The sequence below is a fragment of the Hippopotamus amphibius genome, chromosome 4, assembly GCF_030028045.1.
Source record: "Hippopotamus amphibius kiboko isolate mHipAmp2 chromosome 4, mHipAmp2.hap2, whole genome shotgun sequence".
Classification (NCBI taxonomy): Eukaryota; Metazoa; Chordata; class Mammalia; order Artiodactyla; family Hippopotamidae; genus Hippopotamus; species Hippopotamus amphibius.
This window is the reverse complement of record NC_080189.1, coordinates 14,868,096-14,883,354: the sequence shown is the minus strand read 5'-3', so window position 1 is coordinate 14,883,354 and position 15,259 is coordinate 14,868,096. Positions and strand designations below refer to the sequence as shown.

General features: G+C 45.9%; 1 protein-coding gene across 2 annotated transcripts in view; it reads left to right on the top strand.

The window, feature by feature from the left end:
- Positions 1–15,259, top strand: part of TBXAS1 (thromboxane A synthase 1) — a 160,223-nt gene that overhangs the window by 78,032 nt on the left and 66,932 nt on the right. For both annotated transcript variants that reach the window (XM_057732880.1, XM_057732882.1), the window contains exons 4-5: positions 862–958; positions 8,641–8,757. In XM_057732880.1, coding sequence (XP_057588863.1) covers positions 862–958; positions 8,641–8,757 — 214 coding nt within the window. The remainder of the gene's footprint in view (positions 1–861; positions 959–8,640; positions 8,758–15,259) is intronic.

Sequence of the window (15,259 nt, the reverse complement as noted above, 5' to 3'; positions counted from 1 at the left end):
AGCACCACCTCTAGGAAGACTTCATTCTCTCTTCTCCAAGCATTGAGTTGCGTGTGCCTCCAATGTCACCCATGCTTACCAGATGTTATAGCATATGGTGATTACCTAATTGTCACCGCCACCAGACTTGTGAGACCCTTGAAGGCTGTGATTGGGTCTTGGATGCTTTTGTGCCCCCAGCACTTTAATAAATATAACAAGATATGTCCTTAAGCACAGCTTCCTGCTGGAGTTCACCACCACTGCTGACTGGCTGGGGCTTTCTTCCATTTCTTCATTAATGTCATAAGTATCTCCTGAGCTCCTTCACATGTAGGTGTAGCAACCAGATGTTCAGCCCTTCTGCAGCAGGTTTAATCGTTCCTGAATCCTCACAAGTGTTTATTAATTCACTTTAGACTTTTTCCAAGAAACAGTATACAAGGTATTGGTTTTCTCTTGCTAGAATGCAATCTCCCCTGTTTTGAAAAACATGGATAACACTGACCTCTGCCATTTTTCTCCTTGGTCTTACTGCTGAAGCTTATGAATTCCTTATTATAGTGTTTAAATTTACAGATCTGTCTTTCCTATCAAGGTTTGAGCTCCTTGGGGGTAAAGACTGTATCTTATCCATCCTAGAGTCTCCCGGGACTGGTACAAGGTGGGATTCCATAAATGTTTTGGGAATGAAATTTAGTGTGAGGTCATCACAGCTCTGCTGTTCCTCAGCTTATCACATGCATTTTCTCATCTTCTGCACACCTTTACTTCCTATTTATCTTTTCTCCTTCATTCTAAGCCACTGTGAATTCTTTTTGGAAAGGAGAAGAAGGCAGATAAAGATAACACATTTTAAAGTAATTTTCTTATCCCTCCCAGGTACTACCTTGGTCGTCGGATGTTTATCGTTATCACTGAGCCAGACATGATCAAGCAGGTGCTGGTTGAGAAGTTCAGTAACTTTACCAACAGAATGGTATGTAATTTTTTCTTTCTGCATATGGATGGAGGGGGAATCATTCCAAGATGCAAGGACAGCACATCACATCTAAGGGGGATGTGATGGGGCCTCTTATAGGGTTTAGATCAGTTCAACTCAAAACTGAGCTCCCCAGTGAATACAGGACTGCTACAAAAGAATGGTATTTACATTTAAGAGACACTTCAAGAAAGCTAAAGCTCAAGAGAAGTTGTGGCTAATAAAAATGCTAAAACCGGGAGGGTTTTCAAGCTGTGTTCAAAGCTAGAAGAATCCAGAGGGCATAGGTCAAGTGACCGAGGAAGACCGAGCAAGGTCAATAAATATCAGAGGGAAAGCAAAATTTCAAGCCTTCCGTGCTTCCATCTTTCCCAGAGAGTATAAACGTCTTAAGGCTGGAAAAAGAAGATAAGTAACGTTACGAGGGAAATTCATCCCCAAGTAACAAGTCTCTAACCCACTAAAGGATGTACATACTCCATCTTTTTCGGAAAGCACATATCCTACTTTTTATCTTTGATGAGAAAGCCCAAAGAATGGAAGAGGTGACAGAATATGGCAAAGGTCAGGGCTATTCACATTTTCCAAAAATGAGATTATAATTCTAGTAGAGATGATCAATAACTTTCATGTTGATTTTTAGAAAAAGTCTAAAGTGAATTAATAAATAGTTGCTTGTGAGAATTCAAAGAATCACTACATGCCAACCTTTTCTTTTGTCAAATTAAACTCACTGCCCATTCTTAGATGAATAGTAAGCAGTGTATTCACTCGTTTGTTGGTTATTTGACAAACTTTTGCCCACTTGCCATATATACCAGGCACTGTCTACGTGATGATTAGAAAGAGATAGAAAACTCAGTCTCGTCCTCAAGGAGCTTATAGTCCAGTGACAGAGGCAGAGGGGAAAGAGACCAGTACAATACAGTATGGTGAGCATGGAAAACACTGCACCATCTAGGATGGGAACTGGGAAAGGCTTATTAGATGTGAGGTGGCTGAGACTGTCTTAAAGAAATTAGCATCAGCCCCCCAGCTTTCTGTACTGCTTGAGCTGTCCAGAGTGGGGTTTTTTTCCTCATTATATTTCACAGGAATTTATGAGACTAGTACAATTATCATTTGTATTTTACTGAGAAAGAAACTAAGGCTCAGGTTAAGTGACAACCCTGGTCATACGAGTAAGATTCATGGGCCATCTTCCAACTCAAGTCCAGGGCTCTTTTTACTGCCATTACTGTAACAGTTGCCTAGGTGACATTTCTGGAGTATCAAGATTTCACTGAGTAATTGGTTACTCGCCCAAAACACACGCATCTTCCAGCCTCAGAGCACCATGGGCAACTCCAGACACCATGTGGCTGCTAGAAGGAGGTGCTCTGGGGAGGTGATCACCCGGCCTGCTAACTCCTCCATCACCTCCGAATGGCTGAAGGAAGCGCAGAAGCTTAGCTACTTCTCTGCCTCCACTCGATTCTCTCCCCCAAACTGTGTTGTTCTTCCCCCGTTCAAGTTCCCTGAAGGTTTTTTGTAGCCCTGGGATTTTAGAGGCTGAGTCTGATGGTTAAGGGCAGTCATAGATTACTGTTCCCCCAGACTCAGCAAGGAAGGTTGATTAGAGAAATGGAGGAAGCCAGTGAGTCAAGGGCCCTGACCGCCAAGGCGTGTCCTGGCAGGCATGGAAGGCACTCCTAGGGCTGCCATCGCTCTTGGCCATGGCCGAGCCCCTGAGCAGTGAGATGGGATGTGTCAGCTATGTGTTTCCATATTGCTTCACGTGACATCCAACATGTGACCAAGGCATGAGACCCCTCGAGCTGACCCAGAAGAGGGCTGCTCTCTGACTGATGTGCTAGGGGCAGACGCACACTCAAAATACACGGTCAAGCAGAGGGGACCAAATCAAGTTGCCCAGCTTCAGTCCATTTCTCCTCCAAACCATTTGTCTATCCTCCTACTTTTCTCACCCCCTGACTAAGGTCTCTAGGCCCCAACTTCCAGAATACGGTTCCAATTTCCTTCTTTCACTCAGCACAGTGCCCTCAAGACAAAGTTCAAGTTCTCCAGGTGAGATTTAAGGGCTCCTATAATTTAGACCCATTACCTATGCTCCCACCTCGCCTCTCACTGCTCCCCAGTATAAGCGGTCACTCCAGCTGGAATGGCCTCTCTATTCTCTCTGCCACCTGCTCCAGAAAGCTCTGCCCCAGTGCCTTTGCTCATGCTGACACCTCTCCTAGAATTGGAGGCAGCACAGCAGTGGGTCTTACATTTCCTAGCAATGTGAACTTGAGCAAATTACTTCTTTAAGCCTCTCATTCTGCCTTTGGAAAACAGGGATATGCTCTACCTTACTGGGCTGTTGTAAGGCTAAATGAGATCATGCATTTGAGTCCTACTTTACATGCAGGAGAGACAAGTTTCACCACCCATTAGCTGCTGTTCACAAGAAGATCCTCCATCTCTCCTACACACATCCAAGCCTTCAGTATTCTTCCAGGCTCTCCTTAAATTCTGCTTTCTCCATGAAGCTTTCCCTACCTCAATCCTCGTTTACTTTTCCCCTTCTTTGAACTCTAACAGCACTGCTCATCTGCATCACTCATTTTCACAGTCGCTCCCATTGCACCTTCTACTGTTTACCGTAAATGGAAGCATGGCTTTCACCCTAACTTAATTAACTTTAAGGCTTGTCCTTCTTTTGTATACCCCAGGGCCCAAACACATAATGACTACTCAGTATCCAATATATTCTTGTTCAAACTGATTTGACTCTGCATCAACTTGACATTCTCCCCAGATGAACGAGGCAGCACCTGGAGATGCCATAATACTTCCTCTTGCAGGTCATTCACCCTCATGTGAAAAGACCCATCAAAGAATAGAGCTGTAGGAAACCCCAATGTTTATAATTTTCCATCTGGGAATGTAGCCACTTATCTTTAGCTTTGTTTATGGTCTTTAAGCCAATCCCATATTCAGGATAAAACAACCCTCAGTGACTCAATTTTTTAAAAACCATCTTTAGAGTGGGATTTTCTCACAGGTTTTGAAAGGCAAATTAAATTGGGTTCTGTGGTTCCCTCTTATCCATATGCTTATTTATCTGTTCAAAGAACTCAAGGAGATTAGCCAGGCGTGATTTCTTCTTCCTGACACCATGCTGCCTTCCCTCTAATAAGCCATGTTTACTTAAGTGTTCAGCGATTCAGCTTTATTATACATTCATTCAGTAAACATTAAACACTTCCTCCACGCAAGCTTCTACCAAATGGTCCCTTGTGATACAGAAAATACCTCAGCATATTAGTTTGATACATTAAGTGAAAAGGAACTGAACACACGGTTTCATTTTCCAACTGTAAGAACCCATCTCTACTCACAAATCCAGGCTTGACTTATGTGCGCCCCTGACAGCCTGGTGGAGAGTGGCTGGGATGAGGGAAGCTGGGTTTAGTTCTGAAATTTGATGTGAGTTGTAGGTATCTCATGAGGGATTGATGGAGCACATTGGCTGGAGGTGGGGTGACACCACGGGGAACTCCCTGACATAAGTCAGTATAGAGCAAATACTTGAATTCAAAAATTGTTGAATGATATATTTCTTTTCCAATCCAAGAACACTGGGCTGAACAGCCTCTATGTGTTGGACCCAGGGTGGCAGTTCCTGTACCATGCTTTTTCATTCACATTTTCAAGGCGCCCAGTTCCGTGGAAAGGCACTGCCTTTTCCTGCCCATTTTCCAAATGGACCCCTTGGGCCTCTATCACTGCCCCCAGCACTTCCTCAAGTTGCTTCCGGTGGTGCAACCACAGTTTATGTTTAAACCTCAATCAGCCTCCTTTGCGTGGATAGAAGCTCAGTTGCCCCAGCACCTCTGGACGTGGTTTTTTTTATGCAGATATTTTTAATTAGCTCATTGCTATCAGGGGCTCAGTGAAGCCATGGGGGCAGCTCTGTTTTATCAGTGGAAACTGGAGCTGGGTGCACGTGACTCAGCAGCGATGTCCTAACCAGCGGTAGAACACTGTCCTCTCGGCCTGTCATCAAGGCCCAGAGCTGGGGAAGCCGTGGGAAGGGTGATAAGAGATAGGGAGGCCTTGGCCCACGATAGGTTGATCCATTTGGATGCGGGCATGGAGAGGGTATGTTTAATCACTAAACCTACCGCCCCAGAGCTGGTCTGAAGTGAGCGTGGCAAGTGGGTCAGGCAGCAGGTGTGCCCATTGCCAGGTTCCATTGCATCTTTGTGGAGTGGAGTGGAAGGAGGTGGTGGTCACATGTGTGTGTGGGGGGATGCCAGCCCTCAGGTCCCCACAGGCAGCACGGGGGTCGACCCTCCAGACACACAGGTCCAGCCACACCATTGACTCACAGGAGTCACATCGAAAGCCACGTGTTGGGTTCGGTGAGTGGTTTTATTCAGGACCATAAAACCTCCAGGGCCTGGCTCCCCAGGTGCAGCCTCTCCAAGGCTCCTCTCACCCTCTCGCCACACGGATGTCAGAACCGGAGGATGAGTTCCTGTGAAACCATGAAGCCCTCGGCACTGGCAAAGATCGCTAAAGTTCTGAGGCAAATACGTCCCTGGAAACCCTATTACCCTCTGTGTCTGCAGCAGTGCCCCATCCTGGGAGCAGGAGTTCCCGGCTGGTCACAGAGCTCATAAGCAAGGAAAACGCCATCCAGTGCTCCAGGCAGATCAGGCCACCCGTGCCGGGCCCCCAGGAACCTGCCTGCTGCCACCCACAGAGGACAGAGGGGCCTCAGGAAGTTAGCCACAAATGTGCCCCTCTCCCCACACCTGCAACAAGCACCTCTCCACCAACAGCTTTTGAAACCTCGCTCATCTAGAGTTTCTGGTCCCCTTTCTCTTAAATAAAACATGGAGTAAAAGAAAACATTCTGGTTTTCAAGCGGGTGCAGGAAGATTTAAGTTGTAAGAATGGTTTGGCCCATGACTTAAGGAAGTTCTCGTGACCGCAGTCAAAACTTGATTATTTTTTTCAGCTTTGCATTTCTTGAGAAGGGTCAACTCACATGATGGGCCCACAGCTCTGAAAGGCGTTAAGTTCTTACTTAAAGCCTGAACAGACTGCAGAGAACCAGAAACACAGGTGTGCGACCTCATTTGCCTGACCCCCTGTCTATTTTGAGGCAGGTCTCATTGTTTTATGTGAAACACTGTGCTCTGCACAGGAAACCCTGCAGCCCGAGCTGGGAGCTTCTCATCCCGGGATGGGCTGCCCACAGATCACTCAAACCACTCGCTCAGAATTTCCAAGAAGTGGGTATAGTCTCTAGCGATAGGGGCTCATTGCTCAAGGCGGGTTATTTTTATCTTTGAACTATTCTGACTTTAGGCTATTGGGAAATTCTCTTTTAGATGAGCTGGAATTTTCCCCATAGCTCCCATAGTTGAACCCAATTCTACCACCCAGTGTCAAAAAAAACAAGCCAAATTTCCTCTTCCATGTATTAGGCATTCAATAGATATTTTTTAAGCACACACTAAAGACCACAATCTGCTCTTCCAAAACTTCTCTTTCCAGCTACACATTCCAAACTCTGTCTTCTGAAATGACCAATTTACCACTTTCCCTCTTCCGGTATCATATCTGGAAATGAAATCATTACTCTAACCAATGCCCCTGAAATCTTCCATCAAAGAATGAAAAATTCTAATGGAAGTTGGAGGCTGAAGGGAGAGTATTGTCATGGCACACCGGTGAGGGGGACAATGCTGACATATTGCACAAAGGCTGTATCCATCCTCCGAGTACAAGATAAAAACTATCATGGAGACAATCCTTAGGTCTGAAAGACAAACACAGAATCCAATCAGCCATGGGACTTCCCTGGTGCCACAGAGGTTAAGAATCCACGTGCCACTGCAGGGGACACTGGTTCGATCCCTGGCTGGGGAAGATCCCACATGCTGCAGAGCAGCTAAGCTTGTGCACCACGACTACTGAAGCCCACGTGCCTAGAGCCGGTGCTCCACAACAAGAGAAGCCACCAGAAGGAGAGGCCCAAGCCCCACAAAGAAGAGTAAACCCCACTTGCCACAGCTAGAATAAGTCCTCGCGCAGCAACAAAGACCAACGCAGCCAAAAAAAAAAAAAAAAAAATCCAATCAACATTGACTCATCTCCAATTTATTGTTTCATCGGAACCCCATAAACCACCATCCAGCTTTGCTCGGAGTGAAATGCTTTATTACATGTAACATGGCACAGGGCTGGCGTTTGCCAGTATACAAACATACACAATGTACCGTTTCCTCCTTTGACTCTGGAACCTAAACAAATGGGTTATGGTCTAAAAATTCCATGAAACCACAATTCTGTACAGTGACCGTGGCACTCCTAAAGAATTTTATTCTAAACATAGAGAGGTATTCCGCTGCAGAAAAATATCCCAGCAACTTGGTTCTAATATAGAATTAAGTCCCCCCAGATACTTTGCAGTTATGTTTTATAGCTTATTTTGAGTGTTCATAGTTTATCAGAAAATTATAATTTTCCTCTAAACAGGAGTTCTTACAAGGCTTTTGAGTTATGGTAGCTGGCTTCCTGTTTCAACAATAATTAAAACAGTGAAAAGAAATAGCAAAACAGTACATCACGTGCGGTTCGCAGGAGTGCTTGGTCCTCCAGTTCCCCCGCGTCCCCTCAGCCTGCAGCCCCCGGGGCCCAGGGCGCTCTCAACAGCCGTGGGGGCCCCCAGTTTTGACCCCTTGGTCAGAGTCGTTGGTGTTAGGAAGGAAGAGAACGGCCTGGGAAGAAGGGATGAGGAGACCTCCCTCTTTGTGTGCTTCCAGACTCACCTGGATGTTCTCCTCCTCAGAGACGGCTCCCTGGCCATTTCATCCCCTATCATTTTCTCACCTTGCTGCGCTCTCCCTCCCTTCATAACACTCACTTTCCCATGAACTCTAATGATAGCTATGTGTTAGTTTACAAGCTGTCTGCTTCCCCACAAGACTATCAACTCGGTGAGGGCCAATGCAATGTCTGTTCAGCACCGTATAGCCAGCTTCTCGGCATGTATTAGAGACAGTCAACACACATTTGCTGAATGAAATAGATGAATGAATGAGTGAAACAACACAGAAACATCGTGACAGGAAGGAGTTCTCCTGGAAGCAGCTCTGTTGGGGCACGCTTCTGAAGGACTCTCTTTTTTCCCTTTCCCTCGCTTCTCCCCTTCCCCACGCATATTCCAAGGACCCAGACATGAGTCTGTCAATTCCTGGCCCAACCTAACCAATCCAGCCACACAAAACCCTTTGCCACATAGTTCAGACATGAAACTCAATCCCAGGAAAGACCAGCCCACCTCCAAGAAGCCTGCTGCTGGGTCCTCAGGGAACCCTCACTCAGCAGGGGGGCTGCAGAACACACAGAAGCTGCTGAGTTATTTACAGTGATGACCACAGAGTAACAAGGTAGACCTGGGCCAGCAGAGCTTCCCCATCTGCTCCCAGTGGGCCGTCAGCCATGGATCTTGAGATCATGGTCCATGAGGCTTTATATTCTTTACACCCTTGCAACAGAAGTCTCCTAATGGTTGGTCACGGGTGACTTTAGCCAGAGCGTTTACTGTGGACTGTATTGCCACCGAGGTGGCTTGGGCTCCCTTGGGTCCTAACTCTCTGCTTGTCTCTTTCCACCAGGCGTCAGGTTTGGAGCCCAAACCGGTAGCCAACAGTGTCCTGTTCTTACGTGACAAAAGATGGGAAGAGGTCAGAAGTGTCCTGACTTCTGCTTTCAGTCCTGAAAAGCTGAATGAGGTAAGACCCGAGAAACGCAGACTCTCTTTGGTAAGGGGCTGATTTCCTCTCTCCAAATTATGATGGGAGCTGGTTCACTTTACGTCACCTGTCCAATGCCCCGCCCTCTGTGCCCTTCAAACCTCTCTATTGTCCAAAAAGCACAGGAAACTGTATTGGAGCATCTTTCTCCAGGCTTCTGCAGCCCCAGTTGCCATGAATCTGTAGTGAGTGAGCAAACACTGGGGCACTTCTGCTAAGTCCCATGCTAAGTCCCAAGGCTCTGCCCCAGGCACTTTGGGAGCACCCAGGAGAAAACTGGAGGGGCTCTCTTCAGACTTTCGTGTACAATGGATCACCTGGGAATCTTGTTAAAATGCAGATTCTGATTCAGTAGGTCTGGGGTGGGGCCTGAGCTTCTGCATCTCTAACAAGCTCCCAGGTGATGCGGATGCTTCTGAGCAATGAATCACACTTTACATAGCAAGGAACTAGAGAACATCCTGAAACCAAGGTGAACTTTGAATCAAGTCTGAAACGGGGAAGAGATGGCCACGGATTACTGCGGAGGAGTCAAGGATCTTCCTGGCAGAACTCTGGGCAGGTGGGCGTGCCCAAGTTAATCTTCGTGGCCAAGTCAGAGGGGAAAGTCTCATTTACAGGATGGTCTTAAACTCGGGGCTCCCTCCTTCCCCACTCAGGGACTCACCCTTTCCTACCAGCTGTACAAATAAAACCTACTCTTTGTCCTGCTTCCTGGCCAAGTTCTCTCACACCTGATCCTCACTGATGGCCCCTCAGTTGCTGGTCTGGCTTTGATGTCTGTTCTGAATTCCGCAGCAGCAACAGCTCAGGACTGAGCCCTTGAGCCCTTCCCATGTGAAGTGGCTAAGGGGTTGCCTCAGTTTGAGTCCCAGGTACATGGGCAACTCCAGAGCAGGTGCCTTTCCAGAGCCAGCCACCACGTCCAGCTGTTCCAGAGTGCCTGGCCTTGGAGTGGCCTATCTTCAGTTCAATACATGAGAGCTATTCTGAGCTTCAACTCAAGATGCTCACCCGTGTGGTCCGGCTGAATTCCTAGAAATCTTCTGAAGTCCCCCAGAAGAGGAGAGGGTCTCAGACGTCATAATGAATCCCAACCAATTAAACGCAGAAACCAGGGATCCTGCCCGTCCTCAATGAGGTTTTTCTGGTTTGTTTTTTTTTTTTTCCCTCAGTGAGGTTTTGATTTGCGTTTCCGCATCTAGCCTTTACGTAGCCAGCTCACACTCACACAGCTCTTACCAGGTGCCAGACACCACCGTCAGGGCTCTTGTTTGTATTAGCACGCTCAATCTTCACCACATCCTTGTGAGGTAAATGCTAGTATCACTCCCATGTTACAGATGAAGAAACTGCGGCAGGTAGAGATGATGTGATTCATGTCACATAGCTAGTAAGGGTGGCAAAACCAAGTTGAGAACCCAGTTCCAGGATGCTCTTAACCTCTCTGCTGACCGCTTCCCCTGTCTTGTTCTGAAGCTCCCTAGGGCTTTCCCAGGGACTGTCTGGAGGGTGGAGGAAGGGAGGTAAGACACATGGGGCCTCTGCGGAAACCTGGGGGGCGGGGGGGAGGTCAGAAGCAACACTCCTCTATTTGCTGCCCTGGTTTGGAACCAGTTGTGGTATGGAAACAGGTTTCAGACAGAAACCTCCTTTCTCACTGCTAAAGCTGTTTGAGAAAAGCAGCTCTGCCTTCTGGAGGTGTGGGCTTGCTGATGCCTCCCCCGGAGTGAGCAACTGCGGCCTCCCCCTGCCCCCCGGCAGGAGGGAGGCGGAGAGCACACGCGGGCGTGGACCCCTGATCCCACCAGGGCTGGCCCACGCATGCTCACTGCCTTCTTCCCGCACCCGGGCCTGATGGCGGGCGGGGGCGGGGGGCGGGGGGCGTGGAGCAGGACCGGCTTCCTCAACCACAGGTACACATTGGAGTCACCTGGGGAGCTTTGCAAACCATGGCTGTCTGGGCCCCACGTCTAGATTAAATTGGTTTGGTCTGGAATGCAGCCTGGGTTTGAGGGGACTTTACAGCTCCCCAGGCGATTCTGATGTCATGCCAGCGTTGGGAACCACCGCTAGTAGAATTTCCCTGCAAGGAAACCTGAGGAAGGGGGGTGTCCTGCTACAGCTGCTCTGCTCCGCAGTTAGCCGTATTTTAGACTGAGGTTTCAAGTGAGAATTTGTTTGAAGGAAGGGCTTGCTTCTTTAAGAAGTTGTAAAGCATTATTTTGGTCACCTTTATTACATCTAGTCACCGAAATGTTGAGTTAACCAAAAGGGGCAGGGGAGGGGCAAGGGGGGGTTAGGTAAACCATGGGTTGATAGCAGGAGCTCAGATATGCTGTGTCACACTTACTTATTCATGCGTAAACAATGACTTGACGGTGCTATTGATGAGGAAGAATCTCATCATTTGTTAAAAAAGAAATTGATGAAGGGTATCTGATTTTTTTTTTTTAAGTAAGAAAGTTTTTCTGACAGTTTTGTACCCTGTTTCTTTGAAGGGGAGAAATAAAAAGAGTCTTAGCAGGGTCTAGATTTCTTTAACACCCTACAGGGTGTATTCCAGAAACTGATACAGCGTCACTGCCCAGACAAATGCAGTGCTCCTAGGATCCAAAGTATTTTCTCCTTTTGGTTCAGAAATTGAATTTTTTTTTAAGCCCTTTATTGGAATATAATTGCTTTACACTGTTGTGCCAGTTTTTGCTGTACAACAAGGTGAATCAGCTGTATTTATACATATATTCCCATATCCCCTCCCTCCCGCGACTCCCTCCCACCCTCCCTGTCCCAGCCTTCTAAGTCATCTCCCATCATCTTGTTGATCTCCCTGTGTTATGCAGCAGCTTCCCACCAGCTATCTATTTTACATTTGGTAGGATATATATGTCAATGCTACTCTTTCACTTAATTCTTAGTGCCTGAATTAACTGTAGAAAATAGAGTTCCTCCTAGTGGTTCATAGCACTAAGATAGATGCCCAGGAGAAAGGGGGTGGTCAAAAATAAGAGGGAGGGGGAGGGGAAGAGGAGAAAGAGAGGGGGCAGAAATTTCATAGACAGATTCCCTGGGTGTTGCTTCAGATCCAGGTCATTGTTTAATATACTCTACAGGTAAACGTAAAGCTCCATTGGAAATCATTTTTCCACTCAATATAGTTCAATTTAGGTTCTTGGGTTTCAACTGAAAAGATGCCATAATGGGGCAGAGGTAGTCACCTTTGTCCCCGTCTCTGGAGAGTTTAGACGTGGTGTATTTAAGGTTCCTGGGAGGCATCTAAGTAGGTGCATCAGGCAGAAGCTGGCTGCAGATTTGGAACTCAGGAGAGAAGGGTAGGAAAGATGGTCATCACAGACACACGGAGGCCACGGGGATGTAATATACAACATAAGGAATATCACCCATAATACTGTAATACGTTTGTATAGGGACAGACGGTTACTAGACTTACTGTGGTGATCGTTTCAAAATGAATGCAAGTGTCACATCAGTATGTAGTACACCTGAAGCTAACCTCATAGTGTGCGCCAACCATATTTCAATTGAAAAAAAGAAATTTTTTACAAAAGAAAGAAAACACAGACATGGGTGAGGTCACCCCAGGAGTATATACGGCATGAGAAGAGGGTGCTGGGGAGACTCGTATATAAGCGAAAAGCAGAGGAGAGACCTCCAAAGATGACTTGGGAAGAACAGCTTGAAATTGAAGTCCAGGAGAATGTGGAAAGGAAATGCTTTTCAAGGAGGAAGGAGCAGCCAAAGGTGTTAAGTGCTGGTTAAATAGAAAGGAACACGAGAACTAAAAAGTATGTGACAAAGATAATATTTTTCAGATGTTAAGCCAATGCCTGTGTGTTTCATGCTCCATAAATCGTGTCCTGGATTTTTCTCTCCCCTACTGAATCATTGCTTCAGAAGCAGGCGGCGGGTACTGGCCAAGAACAAGGAGGTCTTTGCTCAGTTTTGCACAAGAGGCTTTCCTGAGCCCTGCTGAGACAGTGGTCTTGGAGTTGGGAGCTTTGTTGGGAGTGAAAAGTTTTCCTAATTCCCCAAAGCAGCTCTCTTTGCATATGAAGAGCAGGGTTTGGGGCTCTGAGCAAGGAGTGTTACTCTACACCAAAGTGTAGACAGCATGGAGGATTTTCTTATCCTGTGGAGGGTGGGGGGAGGGGAGAAAGATGGGAGGGCTGGCTGCCAGAGGTCAGTGTCCTGACTGCCTCCTTCCCCAGTGCCTGTGACCCCCCAGGTTTCTGGATGCTTCCCTGGACTTTAACCTCTCACTGATCTTCGCTTTCTAGTCACTGATTCTCAAACCCTGTGTGACCAGGGGCTGTGCTAAAATCACCTAGCACCCTTGTTTAAAACACATAATTCCAGCCACCCCAGGACCTACAGAATGAGAATTTCTAGGGTGACTGAGAATCTGTATGTTTTACAAGTTCCCTGACATAATTCTGGTTAGAGCCAAAGTGGAAAGTACTGGTGGTGCGAGTCTTCCTCTTGGTCCCTTGTCTGACCTTCTCGACCTGCAGCCTCCCCAGGCTTGTGAGACCTGGGCCCCAGAACCCCAGCCCCTTCCCTGCTTTATTTTTCTCTGTAGTATTATCACCAGCTAACATTCCATTTATTTGACTTATTTCTTTCTTTATTGTTAACTGTATAGCACAATGCACATAATGGGCACTCAATAATGATTTGCTGGATGGATGGATGGATGGATGGATGGATGGATGGATGGATGGACGGACGGACAGACAGGTGGGTGGGTGGATGGATGGATGGATGGGGAATCATAGAACCAGGGAGCTTTCTACCTAAAGATATATGCTATGTCTAAGATAAAAGAGAAACAAAAGGGAAATAATTTCATCAGAGAAAAATTACATAAGAGGATGTGGCCAATTGTTGGGTTTCTCTTTAGAGGGTCTCAAGTATATGCATGTAGAAATAGAGAAAGCAGGTCACAGAGACACAAAGAGGAGAAGGAGGCTCACTGAGGGCCTGGGGCAGAGGAGACAGAAGAGAGAAGTTCTGGGAACCCACGGGAGTCCAAACATCACTCGGACATGGGTACCAGACTCAGTTTTCCCAGAAATAGCTCTGAGATGTCAGTAATCTCCAGTCCTTTCTGAATTCGTAAGTTGCTTTTAGATTTCTATGCTCAAACTTCAGAGTTTATTCTTGAAATAAAGATTCCTTTTCCCTTGGAATTCTGAGGCATTTTCCTTCAGTTCCTGGCAGGCTTCACTCCCTGTGTCTGTGTCATTAATATTCATAAAGTTCTGGATGGCACAGGCTTTATTTGTGTGGATATTAGGCTGCCTTGGCCAACAATGCTTGAAAGTTACTTTAAAATCAGCATCCTATCATGAATCCATAGTTTTATTTAAAATAAAATTGGTTTTTGGTTTACATCTTACCAGGAATAATACAGAGAGATAGAGAATGAGTGAAAATTTGACGCATTCCTGATTCAGGAAGAGACCGTCAAAACCCTAGTCCAATGACAGACAAGTTATTGGCATTTATATTAAAGGATGGCTGAGCATTGCTGGGAAAACAACTGATTTTTTTATTAGGGAAAATTTTGTCTGATTAGGCTGTCAGAATTTTCACCCCATCTCCTAAGAGATTAATTTTTTTAAAGGGGCAACCAGTAGATTTATTTGGATTTTTACAGACTCTTTTGCTAGATTCTTTACCAAAGACTATTAATAAGTCACCCTGGTATTGTGTAAAAATTTATTATGCGTCAGGAAGTAAATAGATTTAATTTCAAGAAACAAAACTGGGGCTAAATTAATCCTTCTCTGAGGAAATATATGAAAAATGGGATTCCCTGGGGACCCAGATTAGCACTTATTTTATTTTTAAATTTTATAATTCACCTGAGAGAGGGGGAATACCATGAAATTTATGCATTTGTATATTCCTCTAAGTTCTTCTGATTTGAAAAATATTAAATCAATTGGGGTGAGTTTCTAAGACTCTTCTAAGACTGTGTAAGTCAGCACAAAAGTGGCAGATAACCTTCAGCGTAAGCAAGAATAAAATAATACATTTAGGAGAAAAGCACTTAAACTGTACTTATATGATGGTGAATTTCAAGCTATGAATAACTACCAAGAAAAAGGATTTGAAATCTTTGAGGATTGGAAAGGCCCCATGGTCATCTAATTCAGTAAAATATTGCAAACCAGCTTCCTCTACGCATAGGAATTCACTACGCATATTAAAAGCTTGGGGGGAAAACTGCAGTCAATAAATCTGTTTAATTTTATTTATTCTGGGTTCAAATAAGTTTTCAATAAGTGAAAACATGGGGAGTTAACATCACAGTCGGCTATTGAGAGAAATGAGGCTACTAAGCACTATGCCTTTAGAGGTAGATTTCACGGGGAACTCCATTATCGAGTACCTCTAAACTGGATGGACCATGCATCCAACCCAAGACAGCAGCTCAGGTCTTCTCAGTCCTCAA